Source organism: Cornus florida, unplaced genomic scaffold (assembly GCF_030987335.1).
Source record: "Cornus florida cultivar Cherokee Brave unplaced genomic scaffold, ASM3098733v1 CherokeeBrave_3.0.0_Hap2_Chr06, whole genome shotgun sequence".
NCBI classification, from domain to species: Eukaryota; Viridiplantae; Streptophyta; class Magnoliopsida; order Cornales; family Cornaceae; genus Cornus; species Cornus florida.
This window is the reverse complement of record NW_026775576.1, coordinates 102,953,537-102,967,795: the sequence shown is the minus strand read 5'-3', so window position 1 is coordinate 102,967,795 and position 14,259 is coordinate 102,953,537. Positions and strand designations below refer to the sequence as shown.

Sequence of the window (14,259 nt, the reverse complement as noted above, 5' to 3'; positions counted from 1 at the left end):
TCAAGTTAAATCTATTTTAGATTTAAGGTATTCTTCTTCTATTATGGATCCTTTGTTCTTAGAGCACGACTTGAATTTCTCATGCTTTAATTTTCCTAAAAGTATACAAGGGAATGAAAAAAATAACAATTTGACCAACTGACACTCAAATTTTTGAGAAAATAAATTTGTCAGAGTGAGTCTAGTCGAGTAGAATCTTTCACAACTTCCTATGTTAATACTAGACACCAACATCCAAAAAAGTTGACCTTCTTAGACATATTTTTCCCATAAAGAATACAAAATTAACATAAACAATTCGAAGGTAAGGAAATCCATGAAAAATAGCTGAATTAATCATGCTATATTTTTTTCCCCAAAAAAAAAATCATTTCTTTTACATTGAAAGGTTGTTCTTTTTAGTGTAAGATCATACAATGAAACAAAGAAACCTCTCTATATATAATTCCGTAGGTTAGGTCTGGAAAAATGATATACATGTCTATGTTAATCTGACCTGTGGATCTTTACAGATTCAATAAATGTATAGATAGATACATATATAATAGTCAACAGAACCAAATTAAATGTTCTATTTCATGCAAATTTAATGCGCATATAACAATTCTGCCTTTGTTTTGGTGTGTATGCGTGTGTGTGTGTGTGTGTGTGTGAAGAAGGTGGGATTCTTCAGTCAGAAAGAAGAAACATGTCAACAAGAAATCAACAGAGAGTTTTGGTGACCAAAAACTCATCTGCGCATCTTTGTACATATGCTATCAGATGGGCCCTGCAAGGCTTATCACTAAAGCCCGGTGACAAAGTCAAATTTCTTGTAGTTGTTCAACCTTTTAAGACTTCTAATCAATCACCTCTCATGGGCTGCTTGACGCTGGGTAAGAAATTCATCTTTTTTCAGATTTAAAATTATGTAAACACACCTATCAAAATAATAAATAATAATTAACACGATGTGGCGATACACAATGTGCTTGAAAAGAAATTATTACTGTTGCATGTGTGTCAATTAAAAAGAAATGACAACATAAAATGAATCTGCAGTAGATGGTATAGACGTATCTACTAATGAGGGGATGAATAGATATACAAATGTGACCAACATAAATTCAGTTGCAGTAGGTCATGTAGACATATATGCCTAATATTTTTTATACCTATTTCTTTCTTCTCAGTTAGAGAGAAAAGCAAACTGCACTCCAGCGCGACTATTAAGAAGAAACAGGAAGCAATTGAAAAAAAGATTTCAAAGCAGCGGGAGGAGTTTCAGAATAATGCAAATATCAAGGAACTACGTCAGATTTATGAGCAGCAACAGGTTGCATACTTACCTTCAGATATTGATTCACCATCAGTATACCCTGCCATTTTGAAAAAGAATGATTATTTCATCATTAAATTCACAATAATGCTGCATTTTGGGAAAAAATAAAATGTTTGGTCCTGAGGTAAACAATATAGTTGTGTTTGGTAGACTGTCATCATCATTGCCATTATACCTAGCTGTGTTTTCAGAGTCTATCAAGCATGATAAATGCATACATAATAAACATAAAACTTCCAATATATATAAGAAATAAAGCATCAGACCCTGCAGTAATTGCATTTAATTTAACATAATTGAGAAACTGTTCTCTTATATAAGAAATAATTTCATTTCACAGTGAAGAATGTAAAAAGTAAGGAAAAAGAAAAAAGAAACATGCAAGTGCAGAAAGTGAACTATAGAAGACATGAACATGCCCAATAAAATATATTATGCAACTTCAACTGCTGAATGAAACGTATTTCTGCATGAATTTCAGATTGAACTCGAAACAGCAGTGGAGGCAAGGCACCCACTGCAAGAGGTAATCATACAAGCTGCAATGCACTTGGATGCAACATGTGTAATCCTTGACAGGTCAGTCATGATCTCATTCTTTGTATATTGATTCTAAAGAGAGTTGTGTACAAGAGTCACAAGGGTAACGAAATGGAACTTTAATATGCTATCATTGAAAGCCTGATCACATAAAATATAATCAATATGCCTCATCTTTTAGATTTTGTGTACAATATAATCGGTAAGCACCATCTACACCGAACAAATAATTAAAAGAAAGACAAACAACAAAAGAAGCAGACACGGATTATGTAGGATAAAGAATTCTTAAGAGGTCAATCGGAAAGAGATTTTAACTTAGTTCCACACATAAGTTTTTAACTGAACTTCATTTTGGGTGCCCTCTTGACAATGTTCAGTAACTCCACCTAAAGTTGTGGCATATATAGCAAATCACATACAGGCTCACTCACTGAAGAATAATATAAGAATTGAATACACCGATGTGGGCATTGTGCCATAATTCTCAGGATTGCCATATCAAAAATTTGGTATTTGGTCCAAAAGTTGAATTCTTTTCCATTCATGAGATTATCTTAAGTATTCTTCACATGCCACTCTCGGACAGTTTAAAAAAGTTCCTTTACGGGTCCTTTTGGAAAAGTATAGACAAGAAACTACAATAATTTTATAGAGTAATATTTATAAAATACGTCAGGGGCACAAAGTCATAGATACAACTTTTCTTTGTATTGGTTTGAGGCTAAATTCTTCTTACAAATTTCAACCTGCTGAAAAATTAATAAAATTTATGTCCTCTAATTTCTTAAAAGAGATTCCTTGCTTATCTGCACCGAACTACACTTTCTCAACTTGATCCCAGCTGACTGGAGTTGACCATATGAATTATCTTGTTCCACTCTTTTCTATTACAAGCTATCTCTCCTATTTATCAAATTTTTAATGTCTTTTTTATCACATAGTTTGAATGTTAGTTTTGGTCTACCTCTTTCTCTTTTACCTTATTTTCAATTAGCCTTCCATTTTATTATTGGTACATCCACCGATCTACATTGTATGCATTCATACCACTTAATCTTACATTCTCTTGCTTTTTTTTTTTCCTAAATACATTCTCTTGTTTTATTATCTCAAGGTGCCACTCCTGATCTCTCTCTATCATAATGATTGTTAACTTGGACTCTACTAATTACTTCTATCATATATCAAAACAATCTCATTTTAGAGAAATTGATGTATCGTTCATGCCTTTGTTTTTTTTAGATGTCCATCATTCTGGCAGCCTAATGACCGTCTTGTAGAATTTGTTTTCCCTTTATTTTAACATATTCCACGTTATCTTATTACATCTAACTACTTATCATTCAAATTAAGATACGAAAATTACTAAAATTTCTTATCCTATTTAAACCATATATATCTCATTCGCTAACAAGTGTTTTAAAGTGTCAAAAATGACCAAAATGACCATTTTACCAAAAACGGGTTTTAAGAATGTCGAAAATGACCAGTCCAATTCTAATTTCTCTAGATTTAGGAACTGTTCACTGGGACATTCCTACAAATAAAGAAATTTGGGAATCAATTTGAGCAGGGGAAATGGAATCCGTACCCATGATATTGAAAGAAGCATCAGACTTTCATGCTTGAGTCATTTGGGAAAAATTGGAAACAGTTTCTTTTTATTATTTTGGCTATTAGTGATTCACTCAAAAATTGGGTACATGTAATCAAATTCTGGTTCTTCGTTTATTAGAAAGGTCTATGGATGTACTAAATTTGTTTGGACAACAGATAATTTGGACGCAAGGGGTAAGGTTTATTATTCAACTAAAGGTCCTACTACAATAAAAGTGGAATTACCAAAAAATTAATATTGTTGTCATGACCTAGAGGTAACTAAGACTCTCAGAACATTAGACAACAATAATTGAATTCTACAAGATGACTAAAGTAGAAGCTGTCCCAGAAAATTTTAGAGCTTAAATACTTCGTACCTGTGAAGTTCCATTTAAGTAAAAAACTGATCTTTCATATGTTCCAAAAATGAGACAGGCAGATGAAGCTAGATCAGAAGTACTTGTTGGAGAAACTCTCGTGTGCGATATTAAGGATGAGGCATGATTGCAGCATCGAACATCTAAGACAAATAAAGACAGCAGAAATGGAAGAAATTCTCATAGACGAAGTCCAAAGAAGCAACACTAGTATAGAACTTTTTCCCCCAAGTAAGTAAATAGTGATTAATACCACTTTTATTTTTTGATCTTCCAACAATTTCCATGTATTTTATAGGTGAGTAGGAACTCTGACATATGGTTAATTGCAGGTGAAAGACCACAAGAGATATTTGAGGATTTCATTTGTTCTGTGTGCAAAAATACACGGCCAATTTTTGGGTTTTTTAGGGATTTTGCTTACAAAGAGCTCGAAGCTGCTACAAATGGTTTCTCCCCACACTTTTTACTACCTGAATATGGCAAAGGAATCTACAAAGGAAAGTTGCCTAACGGAGTACGTATTATTGTTAAAGAACACTCTTTCTTCTCCAATTTGGTCAGGAAACGTGATTCAGCAAAAATAAAAGAGGATGAATTTAAGGAAGAGGTCCAGATCCTCAGGAAAGCCAGACATGATAATGTAGCGATGCTGTTGGGATTATGTTCAGAAGATGGGCAAAGGTTGCTAGTTTATGAGTATGTCTGCAATGGTTCTTTAGACCAAAATTTATCAAGTAAGAACCACATGACCTTAAATTCACTATTATTGTACCTTTAATAATGAGATTTTTCAAATAAAAACCACATGTAAGAGTTACTGAACTGATATCAACTCTTAATTCTTTTTATCTTATAACTGAGTCAGAAAGAAGTAAAGAACTGACATGGGAAAGAAGAATGAAAATAGCACTAGGAGCTGCCAGGGGATTAGAATATCTTCACATGAACAACATTTACGGAAATATGAGACCGAATAACATCCTTATAACCCATGACCACCAACCGCTGGTAAGAATCTAAGACTAGAATTAAACCCATTAAATCTTCTCGAATATGCAATGAATATCTCTCACACTCTTATCATGTGACATGGACTAGCTCACAAATTTTGGACTCACAAGAAATCAAATTGAAGAATCAGACCACGCCTCAGGATCCAGTGCCACAAGATTTAATTATGTAGCTCCAGAATATACAGATATTGGAAAAGAGACGAGCAAAACTGATGTTTATTCATTTGGGGTGGTTCTCCTAGAGCTGATCACTGGTCGGAGGACTTTAGAAGATACAAACGCGAAAAGCTTCTTGATCTGGGTAACAACTACAGCATATCCTTTCTCTACGTTTGGAACCATATTCTTGAATGAAAAATCTTTAAAAGATTGAAATTTAAAATAAGGTGTCCCTGAAAATTGATATGTGCCTTTATGTTTAAGAAAATATGATAATATTCCCAATTTCATGACATTATCTCATATCTGATGATTCCTTTTATTTTCTTATAGGCACGACCTCTCTTGGAAGAAAGGAAGTATGGGGACTTAATTGACCCAAAAGTAGACTCACATGACCTTTATCAAATCCTTTGGATGGTTCGTGTGGTGGAGAAATGTCTCCTCTCAAATCCTGATCGAAGATACCCAATGGAAAAGGTCAGTCTTGGTTAAGCAAAACTCTCATATCTCTTATAATATACAAATCACAAGAATATTGTATAGTAGCACGAAATATATTTAATCTGGAATATATGGTTCCAGAAAGAAAAAGCATTTCCACCCACTAAATTACTCTGCACCATTCCATTGATGACCAATAAACTGATGAAAGAGTAAGGAAGGCAGAAAGGATATGCAGTTGTTAAGTATCGCTTATATTGAATCTATAGCATTATTAGAGCTCTAAAAGCACATGTTTAGTATTTACTAGTACACACCATTGACATGCGCATCTGAAAATTTCCCTTACTGATCCAAAGAAGTTTCTTTAAACCTTTATCTAATGTAAGAGTTTCTAGGTTCATAGGCACCAACAGAGTTTTCCAAAGCCAATTCTGACACTTGCATCAATACCTGCATGCAGCAGTACCCAAGCAAGAGATGCGTGTAATAATTATGGAAGGTAAGAAAGTGTAATAAAGCCACAAAGGAACTATTTATAAGCTACTAGTACCCAAAACTGGACTTTTTTGTGTAACTGAAAGACACGCAGGGTGACAACACATTCATGTCTCATGAAAGATAGTGAGACCACAAGCATCTTACGAAATGAAGTAATAGTAGATTAAAAATAGTAAGAGCTTTAAAAATGTAATAGGTGGAACCCCCCTCCATCTCTCTCTCTTTTATCACATCTCATTTAATTTAAATTAGAATAACACATTATGTATCTAATGTTTAGGATGTGTCCGCGTACCTGAAACCAACTTTTCGACATGTTTCACATTGAGTAAATGTAGCCGAACCCAATACACATTCCCAAGTCCAAGTAAAATAGCTATTGGGTCAAATTTCTAGTAACAAGATAATAAAAACATCTGCTATTGCATATAGCTATCTGTAGTTCCATACTATGATTTATCTCGGTGGATTTAGTGACAAGATATTGGAACATTTACCAATACATACAAACTCTCTGTAACTTTAATTTCTGTCAGTCAATTCAAGAAGCCTTTCATCGGTTCACCATTTTACAGATTCTGGCTATACACAAGTTAATGTGGATTTCCAAGAAATATAGGTTCTACCCCCGTCCCAAAAAAATAATAATAATAAAGAGAAAGGAAAAGGAAAAGGAGAAAAAAGAATAAAACCTTTGTGCATTTATTTGACCATTTAACATGAAAATTTCCAGTTATTTAGCGTAACCATTCCATCGCAAACTCAGCATCTGTAGAAATCATAGTCAACTGTAGAGTTTACACAGCATTATTAGTATTATCTGTGAGGAATTTCTCTTAATCATAATTCTAAAATATACACCATATTTCTTTCATTGTACAATTTTATACATCCCCTATATATTTGACTTTTTATTTGATGATATTACCACAGGTGGTAAAATATATGACAGACATAATTCAAGGCCGCGACATCAAAGGCTTCTCTCCAACCGAATCAGATTTAATCAAACAGATCACAAGATGATGAAAATCAATCATTGAGAAACTTAGATCATAGAAGAGCCAAGCAATCTGTAGCACAATCTAAATAATCAGATTTATATCAACACGTCTATCATGAACCACTATCATGAGACATAAGCATGTAAGGTACATTTATACGTATTGTTTTAGATGCTGCAAATGGTTTAAACTGAAGAGAGGTGGTTTTTTATTCAGAGATTATCCTTCAAATTTTATTATCAGAGTTTTTCCTTCTGTGCACTGCTGTTCCATGCACAATCACCAGGGGAAGGGGGATTTTTTGGGTCGGCCCTCCCCTATCTCCCTCTACTGGGATTTGAACTTAACACCTTCCTTAAATTAAGGAGCAAGAGCTACCACTTGAGTAAGACAGTTTGCTCATCTTCATGTGACTTTTTGTTGACTTGCGGAAAATCTACGTAGAGGTCCCTAATGCTTCGTTCGGTAAGAAGGATGGAAAATTGAGTGGAAGGAATAAAAAAAAGAAAAGAATGGATGACGCATCCCTAGGGAAATGAAGCTGTCTTTGCCCCTTTTTGCATTCTTGAGAGGAATGGATGGTAGAAACTATGGATTAAAACAGGCAAGACTAAAACCAAGTATACATAATGAACTTTAAAGTTTTTTAGAAACAGAAGTGGACATATTTATTATGAGAACCGAAAGGTAAGAGATACCAAGAAAGAGAGAGAGACTGGAGATGCATATAATTAGGGATAAGTGGAAGAGTCTATTGTGTGATGGCAAATACCAATTAAAAGGATTAAATCTACTAAAATGCTCTAAGACCAGCCATGCTCTAGCAAAAAGACTCCTCTGGTCACCTTCTTATCGCCATCCTTCCGTCCTTGGTTGAAAGAGAGGAAAAAATATCCTCTTCTCATAGTGGTTCCTCACGAATAGCTATTACGCCCCCATTCTATTCCTATAGGCTATGGAGCATTGGAAATAGTATTGGAAATTGGATTGCAACAATCATCTCATTCGAGAGAACCAGTCACGTACCCCCCCCACCCCATCCGCTGGAACACTCGCAGAATCAAAGCCATAAGAGTTAGGGGTCATCTGGCCAATGGCCAGTGTTAAGATTCAATAGGGGCTTGAACTGAAATGAAGATGTTGAGATTGATGAACACGATAAGATAAGAAAGGAATAGTTAAAAATAGGCACATTCACAAAATGGTAGAATCATTACTTCTATAAAATGAGAGAAAATTAACAAAAATGATTTTAGCCTTTACAACAAAAATCCATAACAACTCTAACAAGGAAGAAGACCACAACTAAGTGGATTAAGACATGGAAGCACGTGGTTTGACTGATAATATACTTTTGAGACTTGGGTTAAGGCTTTCTTGAGTTGTATTAAAAATGATAATTTATTTTGCAAATTGACAATTTGATTTATTGCACGGCACTTTTTCCACCAAGTCGGGGCCCATTGAGAGGTAAAGTTTTGAGCAAGTGGTAAAAAATCATTCAAAAAGTGGATTCCAACAATGTGAATCCACTCCATTATGGTGACCTTGATAAGTAACCATGTTTGTGTTGATTTCTGAATTCTAATTAGAAGAAATGAAGGAACAAGAGAAAGACAGCTAAATGAACAAACCCACAAGATACAATTACAAATATAATCGTGGTGCAAGCTAATTGCCGCTCAACACTCCTGCACAAATAGAGCAAAGCTAACTTCTTTATCGTCTGTTTTGTCCTATCATATTGCACTTGAACCAAACAAGCCCTAAAAGTAACATAATTTCTAGGAATCAAAATCAAAGGAAAAGGTTAAATTGTTAAAAATTTTGACATGTGACCGTTTTTTAAAAGATCCAAGTAATACCAATTAACCACATCTATTGAGCTACATTCAAAGATTGTTCTTTAAATTATGCCGTGCATTTTTAATTATTGAGTGATGTCTGCATTACAAGCCATCAACACATATCAATTAACTTAAAGGATCCAGATCCCAAAGTTGGACCACCCACCAAATGAAAAAGAAAAATGCACAATCCAATAATTAAAAATGTAAATGCTAATGAACCTGATTGTGATTCTGTAAAATGGAAGGATGGCGCAACAATTGCTCGGCTGTCCATCTTTTTCCGGGATCTCTCTGCAAACAACATGCAATGAAGTCCCGAAACGCCGGCGACGCCGTCTGCGGTGCCTCAGGCAGCGGCTCCACCAAGATGACGGTCATAAGACTCGCCCAATCGATCTGTTTCCCAACTGCAAATGGAAATCTACCCAAATACAACTCCAAGATGGTTAAACCAACACTCCAAAGATCGCCTTTGAACCCATCATACGGATAATACAGACTTGGATACATGTCCGTGCTAATTCTTTCTGGACTGATATATGCAATCGTCCCTGCGTCAGTCGTCTCCGGCAACATTCTTGACAATGCTATTCCGAAATCGGCTATTTTAACTTGCTTTTGAGAGTTGATTAATACGTTTGAAGGTTTGATATCTCTGTGCACGATCCTTTTGCTGTGGAGGTAGTAGAGAGCAAGGAGGATCTGACGAGTCACGTTGGCGAGGGAAGGTTCGTTGGGGATGTGGACCTTTTCGAGAGATCCGCCGTCCATGCACTCGAAAAGGATCTGAATCTCGCCGTCGTTTTCAAATACACCGTGACACTTCCACGTTGGGGTTGTCCGCCTCGCATGAGATCTCAATCTCTCGGCGGATTTTGCGGCGGATAACATCATCGTGAGTGTCATTGAACACTCGTAAGGCGTAGAACTTATCTGTAGGGCGGTGGAGGACTTTGTAGACGGTGCCTCTGCCACCGCTTATGATTCGACTGATTCGCTCCAGTTCCGAGAAATTAATCTGTGGCGATGACGAAGAAGCGGCCGCGGGAGGAGAAATAGAGGGTTCGGCTGGAGACCAGACCTTTTGGGTAATAGGTAGGGTTAGGTATGGCCGCCTCCGCCGTGGGCGGTAGATCTCGGCGGTGGCGGGTGGCGGTGGTTGAATGGGTCTCATCATGAGTCGGCGTTAATTTCTTTTCCTTCTTTAATAATTAATTTAGAATTAAGCCTACTAGTTTGGGGTTTTTTCATAGTTACCAACTCATTTATTATGGGAATTCTTGTGGGCTTCAATTCCAACGGATAAATAAATTGTTGTTGCTGACACTTTTTGATTTCTTCTTCTTCTTCTTGGAACCTCCAATTTAGTCAAAAGACTTCTAGAGAGAGGGAGACAAGAAGAGAGAAGGCGCGGGTAATTCAGATTTCGCATGCTGAGAGTTGTTGTGACATCAATTTATTAGTGCAGTGGGTAGTAGTAGTAGTTTGATCAAAGTCAAAGCTTGACTGGAGTTGGATTGGTAAGCTTATTTCATTTGAACCAAGGGGGACAATTTCCAATTGAAAAATGGTTCGAATACTACCACTATTATGATCAAAGTCAAAAGTTTGATTTACAGAATCTACAATTATTCTCACTTTGGTCTCATTCTAAGGAGACAATCATATCTTAATTAAGGGCTTTGTTAAGGCGAACGTGGCTTTACGTCGTTTGTCTTATTTAATAAAATAATAAAATAAATAATAGAATAATAAAGAATTAATTAGTAATAATATATATCTAAAAAAAAATGATATAATTTTTAATTAATTGACACTTACAAATTACTATTTATAGAAGTTTAAGTTAATTCAAACTCTACCACCACTAAAGTTATTTTTAGTTTGTAATTCTTTGATAAACAGTAAAAAAATAAAATAAAATAATTATTGGTGGCTTACAATTATCGATATAGTTGGTAAAAAAAAATGATATGATTTTTAATTAATTGACACTTACAAATTACTATTTATAAAAGTCTAAGTAAATTCAAACTCTACCACCGCTAAAGTTATTATTAGTTTGTAATTCTTTAAAATACAGTAAAAAAATAAAACAAAATAATTATTGGTGGCTTACAATTATCGATATAGTTGGTGGATAAAATAGGAATGCATAATAGAAAGACATTGCTTTCACAAGAAAACTTTATTTCCGGGTGTTTTGGGCCGGAAACGTTTTGAGGAAAATAATGGGTTGCAAGAATTTAAATTTTCCAACAAATGGGCAAATCATTAGTCTAGAATCAGAGAAAGTCGTTAATATCTACCTGGTATTTTTATCTCTATTTATTTTTTAAAAATTTGTATTAATGAAAATAAAATATTTATTGAGGATCAACATGCATGTGATACCAAAGGGGTTCGAGTTTTACCAACTAAAAAAATATATATTTATTGAGAGGAGTATCACATATCAATATATCTCGAATTATTATAAACTTTCTTTTTTCTAAAATTGGGTTTAGTGGTAGAGCAACATGTGAGTATTAATACTCTCTCTTAACACTTAAGCGTGTACCTCATGACGATTAACAATAATGAAATAAGTTGAGATATTTTGGACTGCTTTGAGGCTCCCTTCGTTCCTGCTCTATTGATATTTGATGAATCATTAAATCCAGACTCTTAGATTGAAAAATTATCCTACATAAAACTGAGTTTAGTGATGGAGTACCACGTAGGTATTAATACTTTCTCTTAACACTTAAACATGTACCTCACGACAGATTAACAATAACGAAATATGTTGAGATATTTTGGACTGCTTTAAGGCTCCCTTGGTTTATTGATATCATTCAATACAGACTCTTTGATTGAAAAAATAATCCCAGATATATTACAAAAAAATCTCAACGCATTGAATTAGTCCACACGTATTAAATAGACCAATTCTATTTAATAATTTCTCCCCTCCATAAATGTGTTTAATCACTAAGTTTTCATTTTTTTTTTATCAAAACACATATATTGATTCAAAATAAAGATTTTAAAAATAAAATTAGTTTATTTCTCCTTGAAATTTTAACTTAGCACTCTTTTAACTATATTTCTAAAAGCTCATTATTATGAAACAAAAATTTAAACTTATTATTATTATAGTCATTTTTTTTTATAACAATATTTATTTCTTTACGCCAAAAACCAATTGATGTCTTTCTATATAGATCGGTTGATATAATATTTTGAAAATTTTGATTTGTTAGGAAAAATAATCCCAACTTGTGATATGTTAGTGTTAGATACTAAAATAATGTACAAAGAACAAAATAAAAAATCAGATTTATGTGTCTCACTCAAATTAAGAGTGACAGAAAAGAAGAATTACAAATAGATCAATAAACAGTGGCCTCTATACATATCAATTGTGAAATTTATTCCAGGATACACGCATGGTAACTCCATGCTATATATATATATAATAAGTGTTGGAAGAAAAAAAATAAAAAAAATAAATAAAAATAAATAAATTGGGCTGACTCAGAGGAATTGGAATAATATTTTATTTATTTGAGAGAGAATCTTATTTCAATTTGAGCACAAGTTGGCTCCAGCTTGGTCCAATTGAATAAGAATTAAACTTGATTTTGAAAGTATAAATCAAGAAATGAATAATTCAATTATAATCTTTTGTAAATTGGCTAAATAACATGAATTTCTTATAATTTTAAATATAACACACCCTCTCGTTTAGACTTTATGAATGTTTTAAATGACCATTATAAATTATATTTTTATTGTTATTAATATAAAATATCTATTCAATATTTATTTATGAATAAAATAATTTTTTCTTGTCGAATTTTAATTAGATATTGAGCGTATGATATTACCACAAAGAGAAATATTATTTTGGTCTAAATCAGAAAAGAGATCATTGTTATATTTTAAATAAGATGCGAGGGGTCTTTGATTTAAAAAAATTATTATGAAAGCAAGTGAAATTATCCATCCCCAACAAAGAATTGCAATTCAGAACAACAAATATAATTTTTTTAAATCAAGAAATTAGGCAACCATTACAACTATACTCCTTTATGGAGATCGGAACCCTCTGTAACTTGTACTATGAAAGACTAGGACTCCAACAACGAGAATTAATATGAATGCTAATGAGCTTGATTGTGATTCTGTGCAATGAAAGGATGGCGCAACAATTGCTCGGCTGTCCATCTTTTTCGGAGATCTCTCTGCAAACAACATGCAATGAAGTCCCGAAACGCCGTCGACGCCGTCTGCGGTGTCTCTGGCGGTGGCTGAGCGAAGACTACGCTCATAAATATCGCAGAAATGCTCTGTTCCGCAACTGCAACTGCAAACGGAGATCTACCCAAATACAACTCCAAGACGGTTACACCAACACTCCATATATCGCCTTTGTAAGTATCACACACACGTCCACACATATCCGTGTTGATTCTTTCAGGACTTATGTACGCAATCGTCGATAAGTCAATCATGCAAGTCGATAATTCAATCGTCTCCGCCAAGCTCTTTGATATTCCAAAATGGGCTATTTTAACTTGGTTTTGAGAGTTGATTAATAGATTTGAAGGTTTAATATGTCTGTGCACAATCTTTCTGCTGTGGAGAAAGTGTAGACCAAGGAGGATCTGACGAGTGACGTCGGCGAGGGAACGTTCGTCGGCGATGTGGACCCCTTTGAGAGATCCGCCGTCCATGTACTCGAAGACGACCTGAATCTCGCCGTCGTTATCGAATACACCGTGACACTTGACCACGTTGGGGTTGTCCAACTCGCATAAGATATCAATCTCTTGTTGAATTTGGCGGCGGATAACGTAATCGTGAGTGTCATTCACCACTCGAGAGGCGTACAATTTTCCTGAAGGGCGGTGGAGGACTCTGTAGACGGTGCCTGTGCCACCGCTTATGATTCGACTGATTTGCTCCATTTCGGAAAAATTCAATGACGAAGAAGAGGCGGCGGCGAGAGGAGAAATGCAGGGTTCGGCTGGGGACCAAACCTGTTGGGTAATAGGAGTAGTAGTAGGTAGGGTTAGGTCCGGCCAGCACCGCCGTGGCCTGATGCTGTCGGCGGGTGGCGGTGGTTGGATGGGTCTCATGGTTAATATCTCTACTGTGTTTAATTAATTTAGAATTAACCCTTCATAGTTTGTGGGTTTTCATAATTACCAACTCATTTATAATTTGTCCGCCTTGACACTTTATGATTTTTTCTTCCTGGTACTTCCAATTTAGTCGTTTTTCTACAGGAGAGGAACATAGAAAACAATACTCCGTAATAGAGAAGGTGGCGGCTGGCAAATTCAGATTTCACATGTTTAAGTGTTCTTGTGACATGATTTTATTAGTAGTGGGCCGGCACTTTCAGCTTAGAACATTTGAACAGTCAAGGATAACAAATTCGGATTGAAAAATGGT

At 34.9% G+C, this 14,259-nt stretch overlaps 1 protein-coding gene and 1 pseudogene across 1 annotated transcript; both read right to left on the bottom strand.

Annotated features, from left to right (window-relative positions):
- Positions 1–929: 929 nt before the first annotated feature.
- On the bottom strand, positions 930–10,236 carry LOC132313497 (mitogen-activated protein kinase kinase 5-like; annotated as a pseudogene).
- Positions 10,237–12,766: 2,530 nt separating this feature from the next.
- LOC132315089 (mitogen-activated protein kinase kinase 5-like) lies at positions 12,767–13,967 on the bottom strand. The gene has a single exon (XM_059813847.1). The coding sequence runs from the start codon at positions 13,938–13,940 to the stop codon at positions 12,963–12,965; it is 978 nt and encodes a 325-aa protein (XP_059669830.1). The 5' UTR covers positions 13,941–13,967; the 3' UTR covers positions 12,767–12,962.
- Positions 13,968–14,259: the final 292 nt, after the last annotated feature.

Bases quoted from the DNA above. Each gene is read 5' to 3' on its own strand.
- LOC132315089 (XM_059813847.1), bottom strand. From the start codon at position 13,940: ATGAGACCCATCCAACCACCGCCACCCGCCGACAGCATCAGGCCACGG.